The following is a 23,233-nucleotide window of genomic DNA, read 5'->3' as shown; positions in this document are numbered from 1 at the left end:
AAGTCATTCTAAGAATGGGTCAATAAGCCCAACTCAATTAACATTTTAATCATAACACCAAAATAAAAACTAAACATGAATGATGCGTAATCGGATGAGTGATGCTTTAAATAATCGGATGGGTGAAGAGTATATGGATGCATGATGCTTTCATTTGTTATATTAAAAATGAGTTTTTTTAAGTCACTGTTGAATATGTTATAATAGTTTTCAAAACATGAAAACGCATACGGCACAATTACAATACGTTATATCGTTTTTTTTGTTTAATATGCCTTTATATTTTATTGAATATTGATGATATACTTTTGTCATAATAATGATATTGCGTTTTATTTATCTGACCAAATAATCTACCTGCCCGACCCCACCTGATACATCCGGGTCCAAAAACATTAACGCTTGAAAAATTCATACACCGAAAAATCCCGAACCCATAAGATAAAATTTCTGGCTCCGCCACTGTATGTAAAAGAGTTTTTTAATAATATTTTAGCCGTTCAAAAAAATAAAAATAAATATGAATGAATGATGATGGCCATTAAACAAAATATGGTGCTACACATATTATTATAATAAAAACAATACTTGTCATATTTTTACTCCTCAAACCATCTTATTCTATATAGAAGCCCTAAAATTAAACGATATTTACTCAAAATGTCACAAAAACGACGACAGACTAGCTGAAGAAGATGACACCGGTGTCTCTCTTTGAAATTGTGACAATCGTCAATTTCAGGTTAACTCCGTTAACTCAACTCCGTCAATTCAAACTTTAAGATCGTTAAATCTATAACGCACACTTCATTACATTTAAACTAGGGTTTAAATGACGCTTAACACTTACTACATGTGTAGTCTTTCGGGATTTGCACCGAAACGCAAACGAGTTGACGCAAACGATTGATAAATGAACGAAAAACGTCAAAACAATAATTATGTGATAATTATGTGTTAGATATATGTGTGTTACTTGATTATGTTATGTGGAATGTTAAACAAGAAACAAGAACCAATTAGTTAGGCTAGAGATGTAACACTTGGAAGTAGAGGGACTAGAGTGTAACTTGTATAATTATAAATATAACCTTAACTACATACCCTAACTTATTTTCTTTTCTTTTCCCCCACACCACAAACCCCGATCGGCCCTCCCTTTGTTCTCCACGGCTGCCGTCCACAAGAACACACACATATACACATCAAATCAAGTGATTAATCCAAGAACTAGGTGCTAGGAAGGTATAATTGATCATCCTTTACCTTCTTGTTGTTTAATTTTGATGTTTAATGGGTTAAGTACAAACCCTAGGCAGCCGATTTTGTTCATGTATATGGTTAATATGATTGTTGTTATTTGGATAATGAATTGATAACTAGATTGATGTTGTTGCATGATTCATTGTTGTCTTTGATTTGAGTTAAAACACAAACCCTAATCTTGTATGTATGGTGTAATTGAGATGCATGGATAGTAGTATTAGTGTCTAGCATGTTATATGATTTATTTGTGATCCATGGCTAGTGAAATTGTTAAGTTTTGATGTGAACAGAATCTGGGCAGAATGTGTATACGATGTTTAAATGACTGTAACGAAGTGTAAACGTGAAAATTGGTTGAGATTGTGGGTACTTCAGTAAACTAGGTTGAGTCTAGTTTCCATGAAGTATAAGTTTGTAATTTTTGGACAAGTAGAAGTGTACTTTTATTAATTTACAAAAACGTGGTGCAAAGCTGAGCTGTTAGACCTGCTGTTAGGTTAAGTTGTAAATGTTATATCTCATGAACCACGAGGCCAATTGGGTTGGTTCCACTTCTGGAAGTTGACTCATTGAGTTAGGAACCAAACCCAAGTGGTCTTGCATTTATTGGATTTTTCGTTTAACGGGAATTGCAAATAACATTCTGTTGCGCATGAATCTGACTGATATGAGTTTGCTGTAATGTTTTGGTCATTATAAGAAAAATATGTGGAATAAAAATAAGATAAAATATGTTCTGGAAACCTAAGATATGTATGCTTCTGTGGTGATTTTTGGTGAATTAATTGAGACGTTATGATCGGTGAAATAGTACAATCTTTCAAGTAGAAATTCTGTCATAATGAAACTAACTGCTGAGTTGTGTAAAAATGCATGAAATATGATAGTTTTTATATATTTGTTATGTTTTGACCAAAATACCCTTGCGGGGAATAGTTGCTAATTGATTGCCATGAATTGACCAAATTGCCCTTATGGGAAATAATGGTTAGTTAATTTTGTTTGTTGACCAAAATGCCCTTACGGGGATAATTGCTAGTAAAGTATGTTATTAGTACGTGACACGAAAGTAATTGCTCACTCATGTATCGTATCACAATTGTACTTGTTTAAGTCACACACGATTCACAAACGAAACACGAAATCTGTTACGTGCGTAGGTATTATGTGCCGAGTCTAGAGACTCGTTAAACGTACCGATACTTAGAAAATCTCTTTGTTATTTAGAACGCTAGAGAGTTTCTACGACGCGCATCACTTGGTGATCTATATCGGGATATTCTTCGCAAACAGTGAGTTTCACTTACCCCGCTCTTTGAACTGTTTTCAAACGTTTTTCACTTGGGGGAGATAACATACTCCGATAAACGCATTTTCTGAGATAAACGCATATTTAAGATTTTGTTATAAATTATATATCACTTGTAAAGGCTAAGCGGCAAACGTAACATTTGAAGTCCCACACATCGAACCGGTTAATATTTTGAATAGCGAGTCACTGTTGAGTAGTACTACTGGGTTTGACAAACCCCACCCGACGCTAAGCTCAACTGGAGGTTGAGTGGGTGTAATTTTGGCTAACACTTACCATGGTCTGGGTTGACCTGGTGACGGGCACTTGATAAACAGTCAGCTTCGGTCTCGAACCACTTAGCGATACTTGTTGTATAGATTAGCTACCTATCGATATATAATTTGACGTAACACTATCTGGTAATGCAAAACACTTAAACGCCGTAACGTGGTTACGCAACACTTAAACGCCGTAACGTGGTTACGCAACACTTCAACGCCGAAACGTGGTTACGCAACACTTAAACGCCGTAACGTGGTTACGCAACACTTAAACGCCGTAACGTGGTTACGCAACACTGAAACGCCGTAACGAGGTTACGCAAAACGCTAAACGATTTATCTTATATAACTTGTGGACTCACCAACCTTGTGTTGACACTTTTAGTATGTTATTCTCAGGTAGCCGAGGCGGGCGCGCGGTTTAGGAGCATGCATTAAATGAAAACACTTTTATTCTGCAAACTTATTTTTAACAATTATCTTTGGTTTTAAGTCGTCCTGCGTGACGCAGCTTTTGAATTAAGGTTTTTACGCTTCTGCGCTTATTTGCATTTAAACGTTTTTATGGTTTGATTATAACTGATGATTCCGATCCTGCCAGTTCACACCCTCTGACGGTAAAACTCCGTTAGTGGATTTTGAGGGTGTGACAGATTGGTATCAGAGCCATTGGTTATAGCGAACTAGAAGCTGCATGCATACTAGACTATAACCGCGACGACCCATTAGTTATAATGATACGCACTGCATAGGTTTGTGTAGTCTGGTAATCTTATCTCTTTATCTCTTTCACTCATACGCGCGCATACACGGCTTACCTGTAGGAATGTCGACGCCACCCTCATCATCATCCGATTCGATGACGCATGCTCACGGGAAGGAACCTCATTTACCTACCGCCTCGCCACCCCGCGTAGTCCCGGAACTCGAAGCTCCCGCACCGAAGAGGTACCGCCTATCCGGAGGCCTTTACGAAAACGACGTTAGCTGGGATTGGTACCCTAACATGATCAGACGTATGGTCTATCGCGAACAAGTTCCCCCGTTGCCTCACCCGAACCACCCTGCTTATCCCAACACTCTACCACCCATAACCGAACCTGTGGAGCGAGTTCTCGCAGCTGTTGTTTCTTGTTTGGAGCGTGATGTGGGTTACATGCGCTACACGAGAGAAAATGTTGCCAGACTGTTTAAAGACGGAACCGAGACTCAGGAGGAGATTGCCCGCATGGCAGCGGCAATGAAAGATATGCAAGAGACTAGTGAGCAACAAACGAAGGTTATGATGAAGATGCAAGCTGAGATGATAGACTTGCAAGAGCAACTCCAAGAAGCAAGGACCCAAACTGAGATAGCGTTAGAGCGTTGCGATGTCTTACAAATGCAACTTGCTCAGAACGCAGCCGAACCTGAGGCAGAGCCTGAGGCCGAGCCCGAGGCAGAGCCTGAAGTAGAACCTGAAGAAGATCCCGAAGAGGAGCTTGAGGAAGATCCCGAGGAGGAACCCGAAGAAGAACCGGAGGAAGAACCGGCTGAGGAGGAGGCACACTCGGAGGTGTCCTCAGATGACGACATCTAGTGGTGTGACACTTAGATGGAGGGGTTGTCTCCATCCGAACTATTATTTTCTATGATTTTAAGGATTGATTGGAAATACTTTGTAGCGAATACAATGGTTTTAATCATGAATTTTTATTTAGACTAATATGTGGTTGTGATGTGATGTTGTTTCTTATTTTCTTTCTTACCTATTTTTTTTTTCATGTATGGTGTGTTGTATATGAAGGAAAAATTCATGTTTAACATTTTATACTGTGATTCTAGGAAATGGCCGGAAGAAACGCTGGACGAGGACGTGGTAACATCAGCATGACTGCAGCTGAACTCCAAACTCTGCTGAATGACCATGTGGCGGCCGCTTTAGCCGCACACGTTCAGAATCAAACTGGAGGTCCGAGTGGAACGTGTACCTTCAAGAACTACCTAGACTGCAAGCCCAGTACGTTTAAGGGCACTGAGGGAGCTATAGGCTTCCTGCGTTGGGCTGAGAAGGCCGAGTCGGCTTTTGAGATGTGTAATTGTCCCCCTGCCAGTAGGGTCAAATTCGCTGCTGGGACACTTGAGGATTCCGCCCTCACTTGGTGGAATTCAAACGTCCAGATCCTTGATTTGGAACTGGCTAACGCGATGAACTGGGAGGAGTTCAAGAGCATGATGCGAGAGGAGTACTGTCCGAGGGAAGAAATTTCGAAGTTAGAGTCGGAGTTTTGGTCGTTGAAGATGGTGGGTTCGGAAATCGAAGCCTACACCACTCGTTCGCACGAGTTGGCTGTGATGTGTCCGCGGATGGTGGATCCGCCGAGCAAGAGAATAGAAATGTACATTGATGGTTTAGCACCGCAAATTCAGGGCATGGTGACGTCTTCCCGACCAGCCACGATCCAACAAGCGATCCGTTTAGCTCACAAACTGACGGATCAGGCTGTGACCCAAGGTGCGTTACCACCTAGGGGTTCGACCACTAAAGCCCGTGACAACCCGAGTAGTGACCACGTCAGCAACAGTAACAGCAACAGCAACCCGAACAGCGGGAAGAGAAAGTTTGACAACACCAAATCTTCATCCTCGAACCTCCCACCGCAACACCACTACCGTAAGCCCGAATTTACTCGGAGCTTTAACACTCAGAATCACAACAACAACACCAACCACAACGGTAGCGGGCAGGTTTCGAGCGGATATGCTGGGAAATATCCAAAGTGCAACAGGTGCAACTTTCATCATGTTGGCCAGTGTGACCGTGTCAAGTGTCAAAGATGCGGAAAGATAGGTCACCAAGCGAAAGAATGTAGAGGAGACCTTGCGGCAAAGGGTGCTCCTAAGCCACCGATGACCACTAAGGGATGCTTTGAATGTGGGCAGGAAGGTCATTTCCGGAAGGATTGCCCCAAACTGAAACAGAATGACAATAACGGGGGTAATGGAAGTGGCAGTAATGGTGGAGGCAGTGGCAAAGGAAGAGCGTTTGTGATTGGATCGGGTCAAGCCCGCAATGATCCGCATGTGGTGTCTGGTAAGTTCCCTGTAAACGATTGTTTTGCTTCTGTTTTATTTGACACTGGAGCTGATAGGAGTTTTGTGTCGAAAGCCTTTAGCCAACTTTTAGACCTTACTCCAACCCCGTTAGACGCTAAGTTTCCTGTCGAATTAGCTAACGGTAAAACTGTAGTAACAACTCATATACTTGCGGGATGTAAGTTGAAACTGTCAGGTCATGTCTTTGATATCGACCTTATTCCTTTTACGCTTAGTAGTTTCGATGTCGTTGTCGGCATGGACTGGTTATCCGAGAACCGAGCGGAGATTATATGCCATGATAAGATAGTCCATATTACCACCCCTTCCGGCGAGATCATTTCGGTCCGAGGCGAGAGAAGCGGCATGACCACCAGCGTCATTACCCTTTTGAAGGCACAGAAGTATCTACGAAAGGGTCATCCGGCAATTTTGGCGCAGATTGTTGAGAAACCCGCGGAGGAGAAACGAATTGAAGACATACCGGTTGTACGAGACTTTCCGGAAGTTTTCCCAGAGGATTTGCCCGGACTCCCTCCTATTCGTCAAGTCGAATTCCAAATCGAGTTGACACCCGGTGCAGCACCCATAGCACGAGCCCCGTATCGGCTCGCACCGGCGGAACTTCAGGAGTTGTCCACTCAGTTGCAAGATTTGTTGGATAAGGGTTTTATCCGACCTAGCTCATCGCCATGGGGAGCCCCTGTCTTGTTTGTCCGAAAGAAAGACGGGACTTTCCGAATGTGCATCGACTACCGGGAGTTGAACAAGGTGACGGTCAAGAACCGTTATCCTTTACCCCGAATTGATGATTTGTTTGACCAGCTTCAAGGATCGAGTTACTACTCGAAGATTGATCTACGATCCGGTTACCACCAGCTGAGAGTGCGCGAAGAAGATATATCAAAGACGGCTTTCAGAACACGGTATGGTCACTACGAGTTTTCGGTTATGCCTTTTGGCCTAACCAACGCGCCAGCCGTATTTATGGATCTCATGAATCGAGTATGCAAGGCGTACCTCGACAAGTTCGTGATTGTTTTCATCGATGATATTCTCGTCTACTCCAAGAACGAGACTGACCACGAAGAGCACCTAAGGGTAATTCTGGAACTATTGAAGAAGGAACAACTGTATGCTAAACTCTCGAAATGTGAATTTTGGCTTCGCGAGGTTCACTTTTTAGGACATGTGATCAACGAGAATGGTATACATGTCGATCCCGGTAAGGTAGAGGCCATCAAAAACTGGGAAGCACCTAAGACTCCGACTGAGGTGCGACAATTCCTAGGACTGGCCGGCTACTACCGGCGTTTCATCGAGGGATTTTCAAAAATTGCTCAACCCCTCACCGCTTTGACCCACAAGGGCACTAAGTACAACTGGGGTGACGCGCAAGAATCCGCTTTTCAACTGTTGAAAACCAAGCTTTGTAGCGCCCCTATTTTAGCCCTCCCCGAGGGAACGGAAAATTTTGAGGTACACTGTGACGCATCTATACAAGGTCTCGGTTGTGTGCTGATGCAACTCGAGAAGGTTATAGCCTACGCCTCTAGACAACTACGGGTTCACGAGAAGAACTACACGACCCATGATTTGGAACTCGGAGCTGTGGTGTTTGTTCTTAAGATATGGAGGCATTACTTGTACGGTACCAAGTTTACCATTTACACCGACCACAAGAGTCTCCAACATATCTACGATCAGAAGGAGCTGAACATGCGACAGCGTCGTTGGGTCGAGCTGCTTAAAGATTACGATTGTGCAATCAAGTACCACCCTGGCAAGGCCAATGTGGTGGCCGACGCCCTCAGCAGAAAGGAAACAGATAAACCCAGACGGGTGAGAGCATTGCAACTCACGATTCATGCCAGCTTACCCGATCAGATTCGCGATGCGCAACTGGAAGCTTTGAAAGATGATAATCTTCCGTCGGAACTCATGCGGGGCATGAACAAGCAACTTGAAACCAGATCGGACGGGGCCCGATATTTTGAGAACCGGATTTGGGTTCCACGATACGGAGAGTTGAGAACTCTAGTGATGGACGAAGCTCATAAGTCCCGATATTCTATCCACCCTGGCTCAGATAAAATGTATCATGATTTAAAGGCACTTTACTGGTGGCCGAACATGAAAGCCGACATTGCCACCTACGTGAGCAAATGCTTGACTTGTGCCAGAGTCAAGATAGAATACCAGAAACCATCTGGTCTACTGCAACAACCGGAACTCCCAATGTGGAAATGGGAGCACATCTCAATGGACTTTATTACGGGTTTGCCTAAGACACCGACGGGATGCGATACCATCTGGGTGATCGTTGACCGGTTGACTAAATCGGCACACTTCCTAGCAATTAAGGAAACGGACAAAATGGAAAGACTGACTCGCGTATACATGAAAGAAGTGGTGTCTAGACACGGAGTGCCTGTCTCGATCATTTCCGATCGAGATTCTCGTTTCACCTCGCACTTTTGGAAGTCGCTGCAAAGCGCACTGGGCACCCGTCTCGATATGAGTACAGCATACCATCCTCAGACGGATGGGCAAAGTGAACGGACTATTCAGACCCTGGAGGATATGTTGCGTGCATGCGTTTTAGATTTCGGAAAAAGTTGGGAACCCCACTTACCCTTGGTAGAGTTTTCGTATAATAACAGCTACCACGCAAGTATTAAGGCAGCGCCGTTTGAAGCGCTGTACGGACGGAAGTGTCGATCACCACTCTGCTGGGCAGAGGTGGGTGACAGCCAAATCACTGGTCCGGAACTGGTACTCGAAACCTCGGAAAAGATTGTTCAAATCCGAAATCGCATGGCAGCAGCACGAGATCGCCAAAAGAGTTACGCCGACAAGCGCCGAAAACCTCTCGAATTTCAAGTGAACGATCGGGTGTTACTCAAAGTCTCACCTTGGAAAGGTGTGGTTCGCTTTGGAAAGCGAAACAAACTCAACCCACGGTATGTTGGTCCGTACCGGATAACTGAGCGCATTGGTCCGGTGGCATACCGACTGGACCTACCAACAGAACTCAGTGGCGTACACGATGTATTCCACGTATCAAATTTGAAGAAATGCCTATCTGATGAATCCCAAGTAGTCCCTTTGGAGGAACTACAAATTGATGAACAGTTACGTTTCATTGAAGAACCAGTCGAGGTTTTGGATTGGGAAACCAAAACGCTCAAACACAGCAAAATTCCAATCGTTAAGGTTCGTTGGAACTCGAGACGTGGACCGGAGTTCACGTGGGAACGCGAGGATCAAATGATGAAAAAGTATCCTCACCTTTTTGAAGGGCTAACCAAACACAGAAAACCGCGAAACTCGGCAAACCGTCAAACATCACCGGAGGTATGAATTAAATTTCGGGACGAAATTTCTTTCTACTAGGGGATGATATGACAAACTGAAAATTTTTTTTTTACTCTTTCAGACTCTCATCACGACTTGACTCAAATTTTCGGGACGAAAATTCTTTAACATGGGAATGATGTGACAATCGTCAATTTCAGGTTAACTCCGTTAACTCAACTCCGTCAATTCAAACTTTAAGATCGTTAAATCTATAACGCACACTTCATTACATTTAAACTAGGGTTTAAATGACGCTTAACACTTACTACATGTGTAGTCTTTCGGGATTTGCACCGAAACGCAAACGAGTTGACGCAAACGATTGATAAATGAACGAAAAACGTCAAAACAATAATTATGTGATAATTATGTGTTAGATATATGTGTGTTACTTGATTATGTTATGTGGAATGTTAAACAAGAAACAAGAACCAATTAGTTAGGCTAGAGATGTAACACTTGGAAGTAGAGGGACTAGAGTGTAACTTGTATAATTATAAATATAACCTTAACTACAAACCCTAACTTATTTTCTTTTCTTTTCCCCCACACCACAAACCCCGATCGGCCCTCCCTTTGTTCTCCACGGCTGCCGTCCACAAGAACACACACATATACACATCAAATCAAGTGATTAATCCAAGAACTAGGTGCTAGGAAGGTATAATTGATCATCCTTTACCTTCTTGTTGTTTAATTTTGATGTTTAATGGGTTAAGTACAAACCCTAGGCAGCCGATTTTGTTCATGTATATGGTTAATATGATTGTTGTTATTTGGATAATGAATTGATAACTAGATTGATGTTGTTGCATGATTCATTGTTGTCTTTGATTTGAGTTAAAACACAAACCCTAATCTTGTATGTATGGTGTAATTGAGATGCATGGATAGTAGTATTAGTGTCTGGCATGTTATATGATTTATTTGTGATCCATGGCTAGTGAAATTGTTAAGTTTTGATGTGAACAGAATCTGGGCAGAATGTGTATACGATGTTTAAATGACTGTAACGAAGTGTAAACGTGAAAATTGGTTGAGATTGTGGGTACTGCAGTAAAATAGGTTGAGTCTAGTTTCCATGAAGTATAAGTTTGTAATTTTTGGACAAGTAGAAGTGTACTTTTATTAATTTACAAAAACGTGGTGCAAAGCTGAGCTGTTAGACCTGCTGTTAGGTTAAGTTGTAAATGTTATATCTCATGAACCACGAGGCCAATTGGGTTGGTTCCACTTCTGGAAGTTGACTCATTGAGTTAGGAACCAAACCCAAGTGGTCTTGCATTTATTGGATTTTTCGTTTAACGGGAATTGCAAATAACATTCTGTTGCGCATGAATCTGACTGATATGAGTTAGCTGTAATGTTTTGGTCATTATAAGAAAAATATGTGGAATAAAAATAAGATAAAATATGTTCTGGAAACCTAAGATATGTATGCTTCTGTGGTGATTTTTGGTGAATTAATTGAGACGTTATGATCGGTGAGCTTAGGGATCACCCTAGCTCAGATCTGGATCGAACACGACGAAAAACGGTGAAAACGGTGGTGAAAGGAGCGAGATCTCGCTTTTCCGGTGAGATCCCGGTTTTCCGGCAAAGGCGGCGCCGGAAAGCCAGCGCCGGAGAATGTTTGTACGAGGATGTCAGAATAGTCTGACATTCTGACCTAACCCTAATTCGTTAACGGGAAGTTAACGTACTAGAATTAATTCGTTACCGAAGAGTTAACGAATTAGAAGTAATTCGTCAAGGTGATTCGCTAGCAAAAGCTTAACGAACTAGCCTTAGTTCGTATCCAATTAGTTAAGGAGATAGATGACGAACAAAATCCAATTCGTTAAGTAGTTCGTTAAGGAAGAACTGACGAATGAACCCCCAGTTCGTTAACGGTTCAGTTCGTTAAGGGTTCAGTTTGTTAAAAGACCAGTTCGTTATAAAGGTTATGAAAGATGACGAACTATAATAACGAATCAGGACAACGAAGCGGATAACGAATTAGACTCTGATCTCATAGCGAATTAGATTATGATCTGAAAACGAAATAGGCTTAATTCGTTACAGAAAATGTGATGATGAATAAAATAATAATTTAAAATCTTAATAGAAAATGTGTTAAGACAGTTAAACTAGAAACGCGATATGGAGAGTGATAGTAATCAATGCGCGTAATTGCTATACAGTTTGCCGTGCACAGCCAAAGAAAGGAGTAACCATTAACTGAAGAAGTAACCGAGTTCAGGTGAGTTCTAGCCCCACTTCCTTGTTATGTTTTCGGGGTTGTGTGCATACTCGATGTGTAGTTAATACACTTACCTTAATTGGTAAGTGTATGCCTTGTACGATTTATGTATGATGGTGTTAGTACATGAACGATCTTCGGATATTGCATGTACTATTAGGTGATAGTCAAAGATATGACTATATAAATAAATTTGGTATATGAATGATTAATTGTCGTACGTGAACGATCTTCAGATATTGCGCTTATTGTCAGTTTTTAAATAAAGGTATATATGTCATATGTAATATATGAATGATGTATGAACATTATAAATGAGCACTTGTTGGGGCGTGAACGATCTTCGGATATTGCACGTACCGACAAGGGGTATGACTGTTAAACGAAGGATGTGAAGAACGCCTAGCGTGTTCTAATGCTACAGTGTACTTATTGTACATGTATACAGGTACATGAATGGTATGTAAGTTCTACGTCCGACATAGTAAGTTAGGATGGCGAATCCCTCTAACTTCCGTTGGACTTAGACTTGGCATGTGGTGGCGTAGTTAAGGACTGCGGGCCTTATACGTGTTATAGATGTTAGATGGGAACGTAGTTAAGGACTGCAGGCCTTATACGTGATATTGACGATAGAATTGAACGTAGATAAGGACGGTGGGCCTTATACGTATTACAGATAATAACGTAGATAAGGACAATGGACCTTATACGTATTGTAGATAGGCCCTGGCATAGGAAAGGACTGTGGAACCTATACGTGTTGTATTTGCGTTGTGGTAGCATAGGGAGGACTACGGACTTCGTACGTGCTATGGTTTAGGTTGCAACATAGGGAAGCACTGAGGACCTTGTACGTGTTGTTAATATAGGATGGTATAGGGAAGGACTGCAGACCTTGCACGTACCATAATTTGGTGAACATAGGTAAGGATTGCGGACCTTTTTCGTGTTCACGACCTTGAGTAAAGGTATAGACGATGGACTATGAACGTACTCTCGGTAGACTTTGGTTAGTGATTGTAGATATGTATGTATGTATGGTAGTAGGGTAATTGATTAAGTATGGGTACGTATCTTCGGATGTGAAGGTATGTATGATATACGTATTGTTGTATGTCGCCTTATTAACTAGAACTCACTCAGCGTAGCTGACTTTTAGTATGCACGCAGGTGATCAGGCTGAAGAGTTAGCATGAGTATGGCACGTGACATGGATTGAATGGCTGGCATCTGAAGATGAAAGAAATGATGTTTTAAATATCATGTTTTATGTTATGGTTTAAAAGAAAATATTAATGTTTTCTACCGAAAGATTAAAGTTAACGTTTCCGTGAAAGTTGTTAATTAACTCTGATATTTAGAACTGTGTTTATGAGTAAATCAAAAGTTAAAGTGAGGCACCGGGAACGGGGCCTTACATATTTATAGCCGAATAGTGTGGGAATATAACTGGCCTAGCTGTCCTTTTCTAGAAGATGCCCTTGTAACCGCCTAGACACGTGTCCTCTTGTGATAGGTTGAGCTATACGGCCCATGTGCGTGGTTGTAACAACCTGGACACGTGTCTGTATATGATAGGATGAGATAAACCTGACCATGTGCATGGTTGTAACAACCTAGCCAATTGTCCTCTTTTTATTGGCTGAAGGGTCACGTGTTTACCAAGAAAGGATCTTGTTAAATCTTCTAGAATGAAGTTGGTTAAATACAGTTGTCCTATGACGTTGCCTTCTCTTGTCATCCTTGCGGGTTGGAACAGTACACTGCGTATGACTTCTAAGGGCGTCTAGTTCCTCCCGCACATAGTCTCTAGGATATAATGTTGTTCTTCCTATGTCTTGAGTTATGCGGGTGATTTATATGTCCCGCTGGTGGCATATGAGGGGGTCCCCTCTGACCCGCGTATGATATTTAAGTGTATTTGGGTCTTTTTGGTACCCTACCTTTATAAGTCCCCCAGTCCATTGTTACTTTCGCGTGAAGATTTTATGCAGGTGAAATTTTGGACTTAAGATATTTTGGGGATTTTTTGTATTTGCAAGTTGGTATGGAGATATTTTATGTTGGTGTGGATAACGATGAAAAAGTACGCCGTCTGTCACTGTACCCGAATTTTCACCTTTTTTCTTTTTCGTTTTTCCTGCGTGACGTGGCGTTATCTGAATGGACCAACTCTTTCTCTCTCCACTGGCAACTCTCCCATCGCATTAATTTTTATGGGTATAAATAGGACAGTTATCCTTCATGCAAAGTTTTATCGCCTTTGATTTCTTTTTTTCTTCTTGATTTCTCTCTCGAATTCTCGATTATTCTCTTTGTATTCTCAAGATTGCTCGTTGTTTTCTCTTCTCCTTAACAATAATGGCCGGCGAAAATAAATCGTCTTCTCCAAACATTGATACGACCACGGTCAGTTGGAAACAATCTGACTTCGAAAAGGTTGTCACTGCTTATTGGATTCCACCGGAGTGGGAGCCGGAATTCCGTATTGCCGGGTCCGTCGCCAGCCAGCCTCTGGTCAACAAGATGGCCGTTTACGCAGACTTCTTTTCTCATGGGAATCTTAGGTTTCCGATAACCAAGTTTTTTGGGAACCTGCTTAGCGGCTAAGTGATTCACCTTTCCCAGATGCATCCCTTTGGGCTCATGCGGATTCGCCTTGATGTGGGCGGGTATGAGCCGCTTGTAGCCATACCCGGAGCTGGAACCCTTCTTCCAGATAGTTGACGAGAGTAAGTCTTTCTCTCTCTTTTTTTAAATGCTTGCTTACCCCTCATTGCGTATGTTTTCAGGTGAAGGTTCAATGCTTCACACTCTTCTTGACGATATGGGTTGTCCTCAAAAAGGCATCCGCGATGCGAAGGACTTACCCATTTTGGACAAAACCCGGGATCGCTTCCTTTTTCCCACCAAAGTACGTGCTGAGCCGGTGGTTTCTAAGGCTATCATCCAGATAGGTGTGTATCATCTGAACCCTCGTCCTCTAAATGCATTAACCTCTGAATCATCATCCAGCGAGGAGTATGACTCTAATGATGCGTCTGACACTTCGTTTGTTGTGCATGCATCAGCAGAGCTGGAACAAAAGAGGAAGCAATGGGCTTCCAAGGTAAGTGAAGCGGGTTCCAGCCACGCGGATATCAAGGAGGAACCCTAGAAGAAGAAGCGTCTGACCCAAGTTCCCAAGAGGCACAAGGTCCGTCTAGGGGACCGGGTGATGGAGTTGATGAAGGAGTCCGCACGTAAGCATCTGATTCTTGAATATTAGTTCAGTTTGTTGTACTTGGCTTATTTATAAGTATTTTCTTTTGTCCCACAGAAACTAGTGGTGCGCCTCATCAAGACGCGATGACGGAGAAGCTACCATCTCCTCCACCATCTAAAGAGAAGCCGCCATCTCCTCCGCCATCCACTAAGGAGCGACCATCCACTCCAGCGACGATTTTCATATCCGATGACGAACCTGCCAACGACGTTGAGGATCCACTCACACAACATGCACCATACCAATCTCCTCCCTCGCCGCCACGATCTCCTCCCCATTCTTCAATTCCTTCACCACCACGTTTAACGGGTGGTGGAGAGGTTTCTCATTCCCATCAGTCTGCTTCAGATTTTTACGGGATGAGGAACCCTGAGGAGGATGAACGCTTGTTTGTCCCGCGCTAGACAATTACACAAGGGTCAGCCACGGGTAACCGCCTGCTGAGCGCGCCTGATTCACAAGACACCACAAATCAAGACACAAAAAGACTAATTATCAGTTAAGTTCAATCAAAGCTAGTTTCGCTATCGCCTAAGTATCCCCAGCAACGGCGCCAAAAACTTAATGTGCAAAACTGTCTACTAAAAACTTAACCTTAACCTAGACATTCTAGTTTTAAATTTATAAATCTAGACTTTCCTAATGCTAGACAACAAGACAGACAAGTGTACCTATCAACTGTAGTAAAGCCTAATGAAGTCCGGATATCGAACCCAAAGGACACTAGCGACACCTAAACTAGACTCTGACTAATAACTAAAATAAATTGATTTAATTGATTTTTTGTCTTTTTTAATTATTAACTATAAATTAAATAATATTTAAACTAAAACTGACACGAACAAACGGTTTAGAACTCAAATAGGGAGAAACAACTACCTAGGTAAAGAATCCTACTAGTTAACTCGTAAACTCTCGGAATTGGATTTATGATTGGTACGTATTCTAAAAATATGAAACATAAGGAATAACTAAAGTATGCTAGATCATCTCCCGGTCTCACCAACAATACCTAAGAACCCTAAAAAATCATGTAAAGCTCAACGGTTTAATGGTTCGGATCACCTCCCGGTCTCACCTTACCTAACTATGCTAAGGTACCCAAAGATTAAATCACCTCCCGATCTCTCTAATCACAAAACACCCTAAGGCGTAGAGGGGTATTCTTATTAAATTTGGTTATAATTCGGATCTGTAAGAATCTAAAGAAGTCTAGGGTAACTCACTCCCGTGCAATAACTACCCAAACCCGCAAAGGACCAAAACAAACGACACTTAATTACCTCCCAGTCTCTCAAGTGGCAGAATACAAGGTATCTCTAAACTCTCAATTACCGTTCCTATGGAATACGTCGACTATTAACCATAAACTAGTTACAAACACATAGTAAGCAACCTAATACGCATCCATACATGAAAGACATTCACAAAGACGCATATGGAACAAAAATTGATCATAAATTAACACCAAATACGCATATGCATCAAAACCAAATAAAATAAAAACTTTACTAAAGCATGAACCAATTAATATTAAACCAAAACTGAAAATAAAACGAGTCCAAAAGGTATTCATCCAAACCCAAGCAGTATAAAAGTTTAGCCAGTCATAATTACGAATGAAACAAAGATAAAATATATATTCCAGCTCATCGTAAAAAGATATAAATATGATTGAGCTACTAGCCTGATTAAATTAATTGAGCAGCCTGCTAGCTTAAATTAATTCACGTGTGTGCTTGCTTGCTTTTTAATTCCTTTTTGAACGTTGTCGTGAGACTTTGACCAGCTTGTGTGCTTGTTTTCAATCACCAACACAACAGCCTTTTACTTCGTCTCACCTCCTTGGCTGCTTCCCCCTCAAATAAATTTGTACGTAGTTGTTTTGCCCCCCTGGTCCAACTGGGACGGCTCTCCCCTCCAAGTAACCTAGCTCTTTCACCAAACCCTCTTTATATATATATTTTAATTTACTTCTTTTCCAAATTGTCTCCAAGCTTTAAACGAGGCCTACGCATTCTTTATTTGTGCTATGTGATGAGGCCCACTAAAGTTCCACGTAAATTCTACACAAAACAATTGAACATTTGTTGTAATTTATATTCATAATTAAAAAGTTAAAAGATTAACATATAATCACAACTCAGTTTTCTAAAACTAATTTGACTGTAAAATGTATATTTTTTTATACTCAACGTATTTATGATAATAATATATGATATAGTAATATATTAAATACGTTAGCCCATTTACTCATTGGTCTCAAGTTTAGCAAAAATACTTTATTTTAACTCGTAGTCTCATGAAACTTTATAAAATCCAAATATGAGCCAACTGAGACTAATATTTATAAAAACCAACTCAAAACAACTCAAAAGTGTAGGGCATATTAATATAATTTATGTATATTTTAGACCACATCTAGGCGAATATTATGGAGAAGAGGGCGGTGGACATGCAGGCCGCGTATGATGCCCTCTTAAAAGCTCACGAGAAATCCGAAGCCCGTGTGGCTAAATTGTATGAAGACAACTTACAATTTGCCGACAGGTATCGTGAGTTGCAGGAGAAAGCCAAGCGAGCGGAGGAGGATCGTCAATGGCTGTTGGAATAAGGACTTGGTCTGGTAAGTTTGTTGTCCCTCTATTTAACCTTTTTCTTTTACTTTGGCTATCTCGATGATCATTACTTGTCTTTTTATCGACAGGTTATCAAGCACGTCAAGGAGGGACCGGTGCTGACTGATACTCTCGTCGTACTGCTCAACACTTCTACTCAGGCTGGCCGCTGGGTTGGCTTCGAGAAAGGTCTTGAGTACGCGAAGGCGGGTCGATTGTGGAGGAGCATCCACTGCATGGTGTGAATGTTCCAAGGGAGTAAAATCACCACATTCCCATATGACGATCTGTCATTTCCTATTCAAGCGATGCATCTAGAATTTGTTACGGCAGGGGATGGCATACACCGTTTGAAAGAGTACTTAGAAGAATTTTCTAAAGAAGCGCCATCCACTCCTCCAACCTCTCTGAAGCCAGACACTCCTTCATCCAAAGCCCAAGGCCCGGAAGCCGCATCCACTCAAGCTCCATAGGATAGTTGATATGTATATTTGTAACTTAGTGGATGAAACTTTTGTAATCCACTTTTGATATCAATATAAGAAGTTTTTAACCTTTACACTTTGTCTTATGTATAATATAAGTGTTAGATTGTAGGATCTTCTTAATCGTAAATAAAGGATTATCCAAATTTTATTTAAGGACACGCGAGTCCCTTCTGGTACGCAGGAAAGGAAATTTTATTAAAGGACACGCGGGTCCCTTCTAGCACACAGGACAGGAAATTTTCTTTAAGGACACGCGAGTCCCTTCTGACACGCAGGCCAGGAAATTTTTTTTAAGGACACGCGGGTCCCTTCTGGCACACAGGCCAGGAAATTTTCTTTAAGGACACGCGTGTCCCTTCTGGCACGCAGGCCAGGAAATATCCTTTAAGCACACGCGGGTCCCTTCTGGTACGCATGCCAGGAAATATTTTTTAAGGACACGCGGGTCTCTTCTAGAACGCAGGCCAAGAATATATTTTCTACACAAGACTTGCACGTAGGTTTAATCAAGTTCTTTAATAAGAAAGGCACGCATGCCTAACTATAATACAAATGATTACATAATATGTCTTTTTTACTAGTCTATTAGGGCACGCAGGCCAAATAAAAAATAAGTAATAAAAAGTGTTGTTCATATGTAACATTTTTCAATTGTGCAACATTCCAAGTTCTAGGGCTTTCTTTCGCATCTAGTTTTCCAACTTGTATGCACCCTTTGATAATACTTATTTCACTTTGTAAGGGCCTTCCCAAATTGGGGCCAGTTTACCCGGAGGTTCCTGACCAGACACTTCATAATAGTTTTGCAACTATCGTTTTAATTATGCTCTCGGATCAATGCCAGTTCCCTCATTTCCTCAAGGAGGTCTAAGTTCATCCGAAACTCTTTTTCATTGTCATTGTTTATCAACATTCTTGCGGATGGAACTCCAATTTCAGCTGGATTCATGGCTTCAGTACAATAAGTCAGACTAAACGGCGTTTCAGAGTTGCTTGATTTTTTCTGGGTGCGGAAAGCCTAAAGTACATGGGGCAATTCGTCAACCCATCATGTCCGTTTAGTTCCCAATCTTGCCTTGATTCCATATTTGATGGTTCTGTTGGCTCTTTCAACTTGACCATTGGCCTGCGGGTGGGCTACAGAGGTAAATAATTGGGTGACCTGAAGTTCTTTCAGCCACGCTTGCAGCCCAGTATCCGCGAACTGGGTTCCGTTACCACTGACAAGCTCTTGTGGGAGGCCGAAGCGGTAGATGAAAAATTCCCACAAAAATTTCTTAATGCTCGATGCAGTAATGGAGTCAACTGGCTTGGATTTTACCCACTTAGTGAAATAGTCGATAGCAACGATCAGAAATTTGACGCGTCCCGGGGCTTTTGGGAATGGACCCATGATATCAATTGCCCACTTCTGAAACGGTCATGCGGACGTTACTGGCATAACTCATTTTTTGGGCGCAGGGTATTGGGGGCATGGCGCTTGCATGAATCACACTTTCTGATTTCTTGCACTGTATCCATCTGCATCCTCGACAAATAGTATACTGCATTCATGAGTTTGGCTACATCCATTCTCGGAACCGCATGAAGACCACAAAAGCCTTTATGAACTTCCCTTATCAAATAATTTGCATCTTAGAAGTGGGCCGAGGAAGGATCTTCGGCATAAGATACCATCTTGTACTTGGTAGTTCAAGGCTTTGTGTATGATCTTTCGGTCCGCAAATTTTTCTTCTAAGAGAATTCTTGATGTTAGATAATTCATGATTGGTGTTATCCAGGATTCAACACCAGTTTTTATGACTAGGACTTGATATTGCGGGATAGAGGGTCGATCAAGAACTTCAATGCGGATGTCTTTTGAAAAATGTTTAAATTTGTTGAAGCTAATTTTCTAAGAGCATCCGATGACTTGTTTTCACTTTGCTTGATGTGGATCACTTCGCAAGATGAAAATTGAAGGATCAAGTCCTTTGCTTGTGATAAGTATGAAGCCATCACATCATTTTTTGCTGCCATCACATCATTTTTTGCCTCTTATGTCCCGTTGATCTGTCCTGCGATCAGAATAGAGTCCACCCGCGCTTCCAGATGTTTTACCCCAAGCTTCTTGGATATCTGTAGGCCTGCTAAGAAAGCTTCATACTCTGCCTCATTGTTGGTACTTTTAAAGTCTAGCTTTATGGCATAAGTGAATTCATGGCCTTCGGGATTAACCAATATGAGGCATGCGCCTGAACCTTTGTTGCATGAAGCTCCATCCATGTACAATGAACACACCTGGTCTCGATCAGGAGGAACCAGAGTTTGTTGTTCGATTAGGCACTCCTCTTCTTTGCTCTGCGGGATTACTGTAACAAAGTTTTCTAGCACTTGATTGTTGATCGCGGGTCTGGTTCTATACTCGATCGCATGTTCTCCTAATTCTATAGCCCATTTCGCTAATCGTCTAGACAATTCTGGATTACTCAGCACATTTTTCAATTTGTACCATGTTAGCACGTTGATGGGGTGGCCCTAGAAATATATGTGGAGGCGCCTGGCAGCATAGACCAGTGCTAGAAGCTGCTTCTCAAGCATCGAGTATCTGGTTTCTGGTCCTGTAAACGTTCTACTAACATAATAAATTGGCGTTTGTAGGTTTTTCATATCTGTCAGTAGCACGGACCCAACAACAATATCATATGCTGACAAATACATTGTCAGAGGCTCTCCCGCATGTGGTGCTGTTAGGGTAGGAAGCTCCATCAAACATTTTTTAACTTCTAAAAATGCTTTTTCTGCTTCCGCAGTCCATTTGAAGTGTGCTTTCTTAAGACAATTCCTCATAGTTGACACAAATGGGTAAGACTTAGCCGCGTGATTGGCCAAGAATCTGTTTAAAGCAACAAGTCTTCCATTGAGTGTTTGTACCTATTTGAGAGAATAAGGTGAAGGCATGCGAGTCACTGTTTGAACCTTGTCTCGGTTTGCCTTAAAGCCCGCACCCGTGAGAATGACGCCTAAAAGTTTTCCTTCCTTCATCCCAAAGGAACACTTAATAGGATTGAGCTTCATGTTGATCTTTCTCAGAGTCTCAAACGTTTCCTCTATGTCTCGTAGAATATGATCTTCTTCAAAACTCTTTATAACCAGATCATCCATATACACTTCTAGATTTTGCCCAATCTGACTCTTAAAGGCCTCATCCATTAAACGTTGATATGTAGCACCCGCGTTTTTCAATCCAAAGGCATCATCTTGTAACAGAATGTGCCTTGTTCTGTGCGAAATGTTGTTTTGTCCTCGTCACCTGCCGCCATGCGGATCTAGTAATAACCTTTGTAGGCATCAAGGAAGCATTTAAACTTGAACGGGGGCTACTGCGTCAACTTTGAGATCAATCTCTGGTAACGGGTAACAGTCTTTTGGGCATGCTTTGTTTAGATCTTTAAAATCTATACACATTTTCCATGTTCCGTTGCTTTTAGGAACGATTACCGGATTAGCAACCCAATTCTGGTACTGGATTTCACGGATGATTCCAGGATGTAGAAGATCTTGAACTTGTTCATTCATAGCTTTAGTTTGTTACGGACCCATCTTGCGTTTCTTTTGGACAATCAGTGCGAATGCTGGATTCACCCGCAGCTTCTGTTCCGCAATCCTCCGCGGGACACCAGTCATGTATGCGGGTTGCCAAGCAAAGATATCCATGTTCTTTCTTAACAATTGTTTCAAAAACGTCCTTACTATATCGGAGATAGCTGGCCCGATTGTTATCGTTTGGTCTGGAAACTTTTTATTCAACACCCACTTCTCTGGTTCAGTTCTCTCAATCTGTTTTGGCACCTTGTTTGGGTTTGAACTTTCTGTTGTAAAACAATGCGGTTTATGTGGATGATTGCTACTCCAATGCGGGTCGGAACCCCTACTGCACCATGAGCTATCGAAGGGTGAGCATTAAAATCACCAATTGCCTCACGCCCAAAGATAATATCATGCTTTAACGTCGCCGGTAAGACCAAGAATTCGACGTCTCCGGTTCTTGAATGTGTTCCATCACTAAGTGTGACAGGAAAAGAAATTACCCCCGCGGGTGCATCAATTCAACCCCAATACCAGACATAGGTGCGTGAATTGGCTTCAGCTTCACCTTGTCGTCCTCATCAAGTTGTTCAAAACATTGTTCGTACATTATGTCTAACGTACTTCCAGTATCAAATAAGACATAATGTGAACGGTAATGACCTATGAGGGTTGTGATTATCAACGGAATTTTGTTGCAAGGACCTCTTTTGACCTGCGGGAAAATTACGGGCTCATTATTCCATTCTTCTTCATCAAATTCTCGCCTCTTTCTCCCAATTACGCGCATCCTTGAATCATGTGAACATTCAAATCTCTAACCTGCTTTTTAGGCGGGCCCTGGTTTTCTTGTAAGGAAGCTTTGCCAGACCCTTGTCTCACATTTTTAACCAAGTGTCCAAGCTTTCCATACTTGACTGTTGCTTTAATTTCACCCTTCAAAGCCAAACATTCATTCGTGTTATGACCGATGTCATCATGGAAGGTGCAATGTTTCTTAGGGTTGAGGAATGTTCTTTTCTTGATTGGCTGAGGTATTTTGAACTTCACGTTTTCCGTGGTAAGAACTCTCGAGGGGGTCTTGGTCAATGGAGTAAAATTGTTGGTAACTTGTGTTGAGGCACTTGCTTTTTTCTTGTTGCCAATCAAAGACCTTGCATCAAACTGCTTTGATGTATCCACGGAAGGCTAAAGCCTTGACCAAATTGTTCCTTTGGCTTTTCTATTCCGCCGCAGATTCTGAAATTCTACTTTTAGAGTTGCTTTGGGCTATCAGAACCCAAGATCTTCTCGGTTCTTGCAAACAGTTTTGCCAAAGATATTATTTCATCCCAGGTCTTAGGCATTTCGTCTCTTCCACTTAAGGTGCGGATCATGCGTTACTCCGCACATTCTTGCGGAAGGCTCCCCTCAACATGTCTTCACTGTTTCCACCAATATTGAGACTCTCATCATGAAACCGAGAAATGAAGTCTTCGATAAACTAATTGTCCCGTCTAACAACGTGCAATATCTCAGAAGGATCACGTGTGTTCTTCTTTTGTTGACTGAAATGTTGGGAGAATTTAGCCACCAAGTCGTCCCGACTCTGGATATTCCCATCCGACAATTTCTCAAACCATTCACGCGCTGCCACAGTCAATGTCAATGCAAACATGTGATATCAGTAGGGGAGGGTCCAACCACTGACTTCTCCCACTGCCACGAAGTTCAACAGGTGATCACTAGGATCAGTCATCCTATAGTACTTTCCCAAAGACGTAGGAATTTTTGC

At 41.9% G+C, this 23,233-nt stretch overlaps 1 protein-coding gene across 1 annotated transcript; it reads right to left on the bottom strand.

Moving 5' to 3' along the window:
• Nucleotides 1–19,929: 19,929 nt before the first annotated feature.
• LOC143555294 (uncharacterized) lies at nucleotides 19,930–20,721 on the bottom strand. Its single transcript, XM_077044871.1, has 2 exons — nucleotides 20,432–20,721; nucleotides 19,930–20,341 (listed from the first exon to the last, which is right to left on the bottom strand). Exons 1-2 carry the CDS (start codon nucleotides 20,719–20,721, stop codon nucleotides 19,930–19,932), a joined length of 702 nt encoding a protein of 233 aa, XP_076900986.1.
• Between the last annotated feature and the right edge of the window lie 2,512 nt (nucleotides 20,722–23,233).

The sequence above is a fragment of the Bidens hawaiensis genome, unplaced genomic scaffold, assembly GCF_021521415.1.
Source record: "Bidens hawaiensis isolate Kalapana, Puna unplaced genomic scaffold, B.hawaiensis_p1.1 tig00018034_1, whole genome shotgun sequence".
In the NCBI taxonomy this organism is placed as follows: Eukaryota; Viridiplantae; Streptophyta; class Magnoliopsida; order Asterales; family Asteraceae; genus Bidens; species Bidens hawaiensis.
Note: the sequence above shows the minus strand (reverse complement) of the source record. Positions and strands in the feature narration are given on the sequence as shown.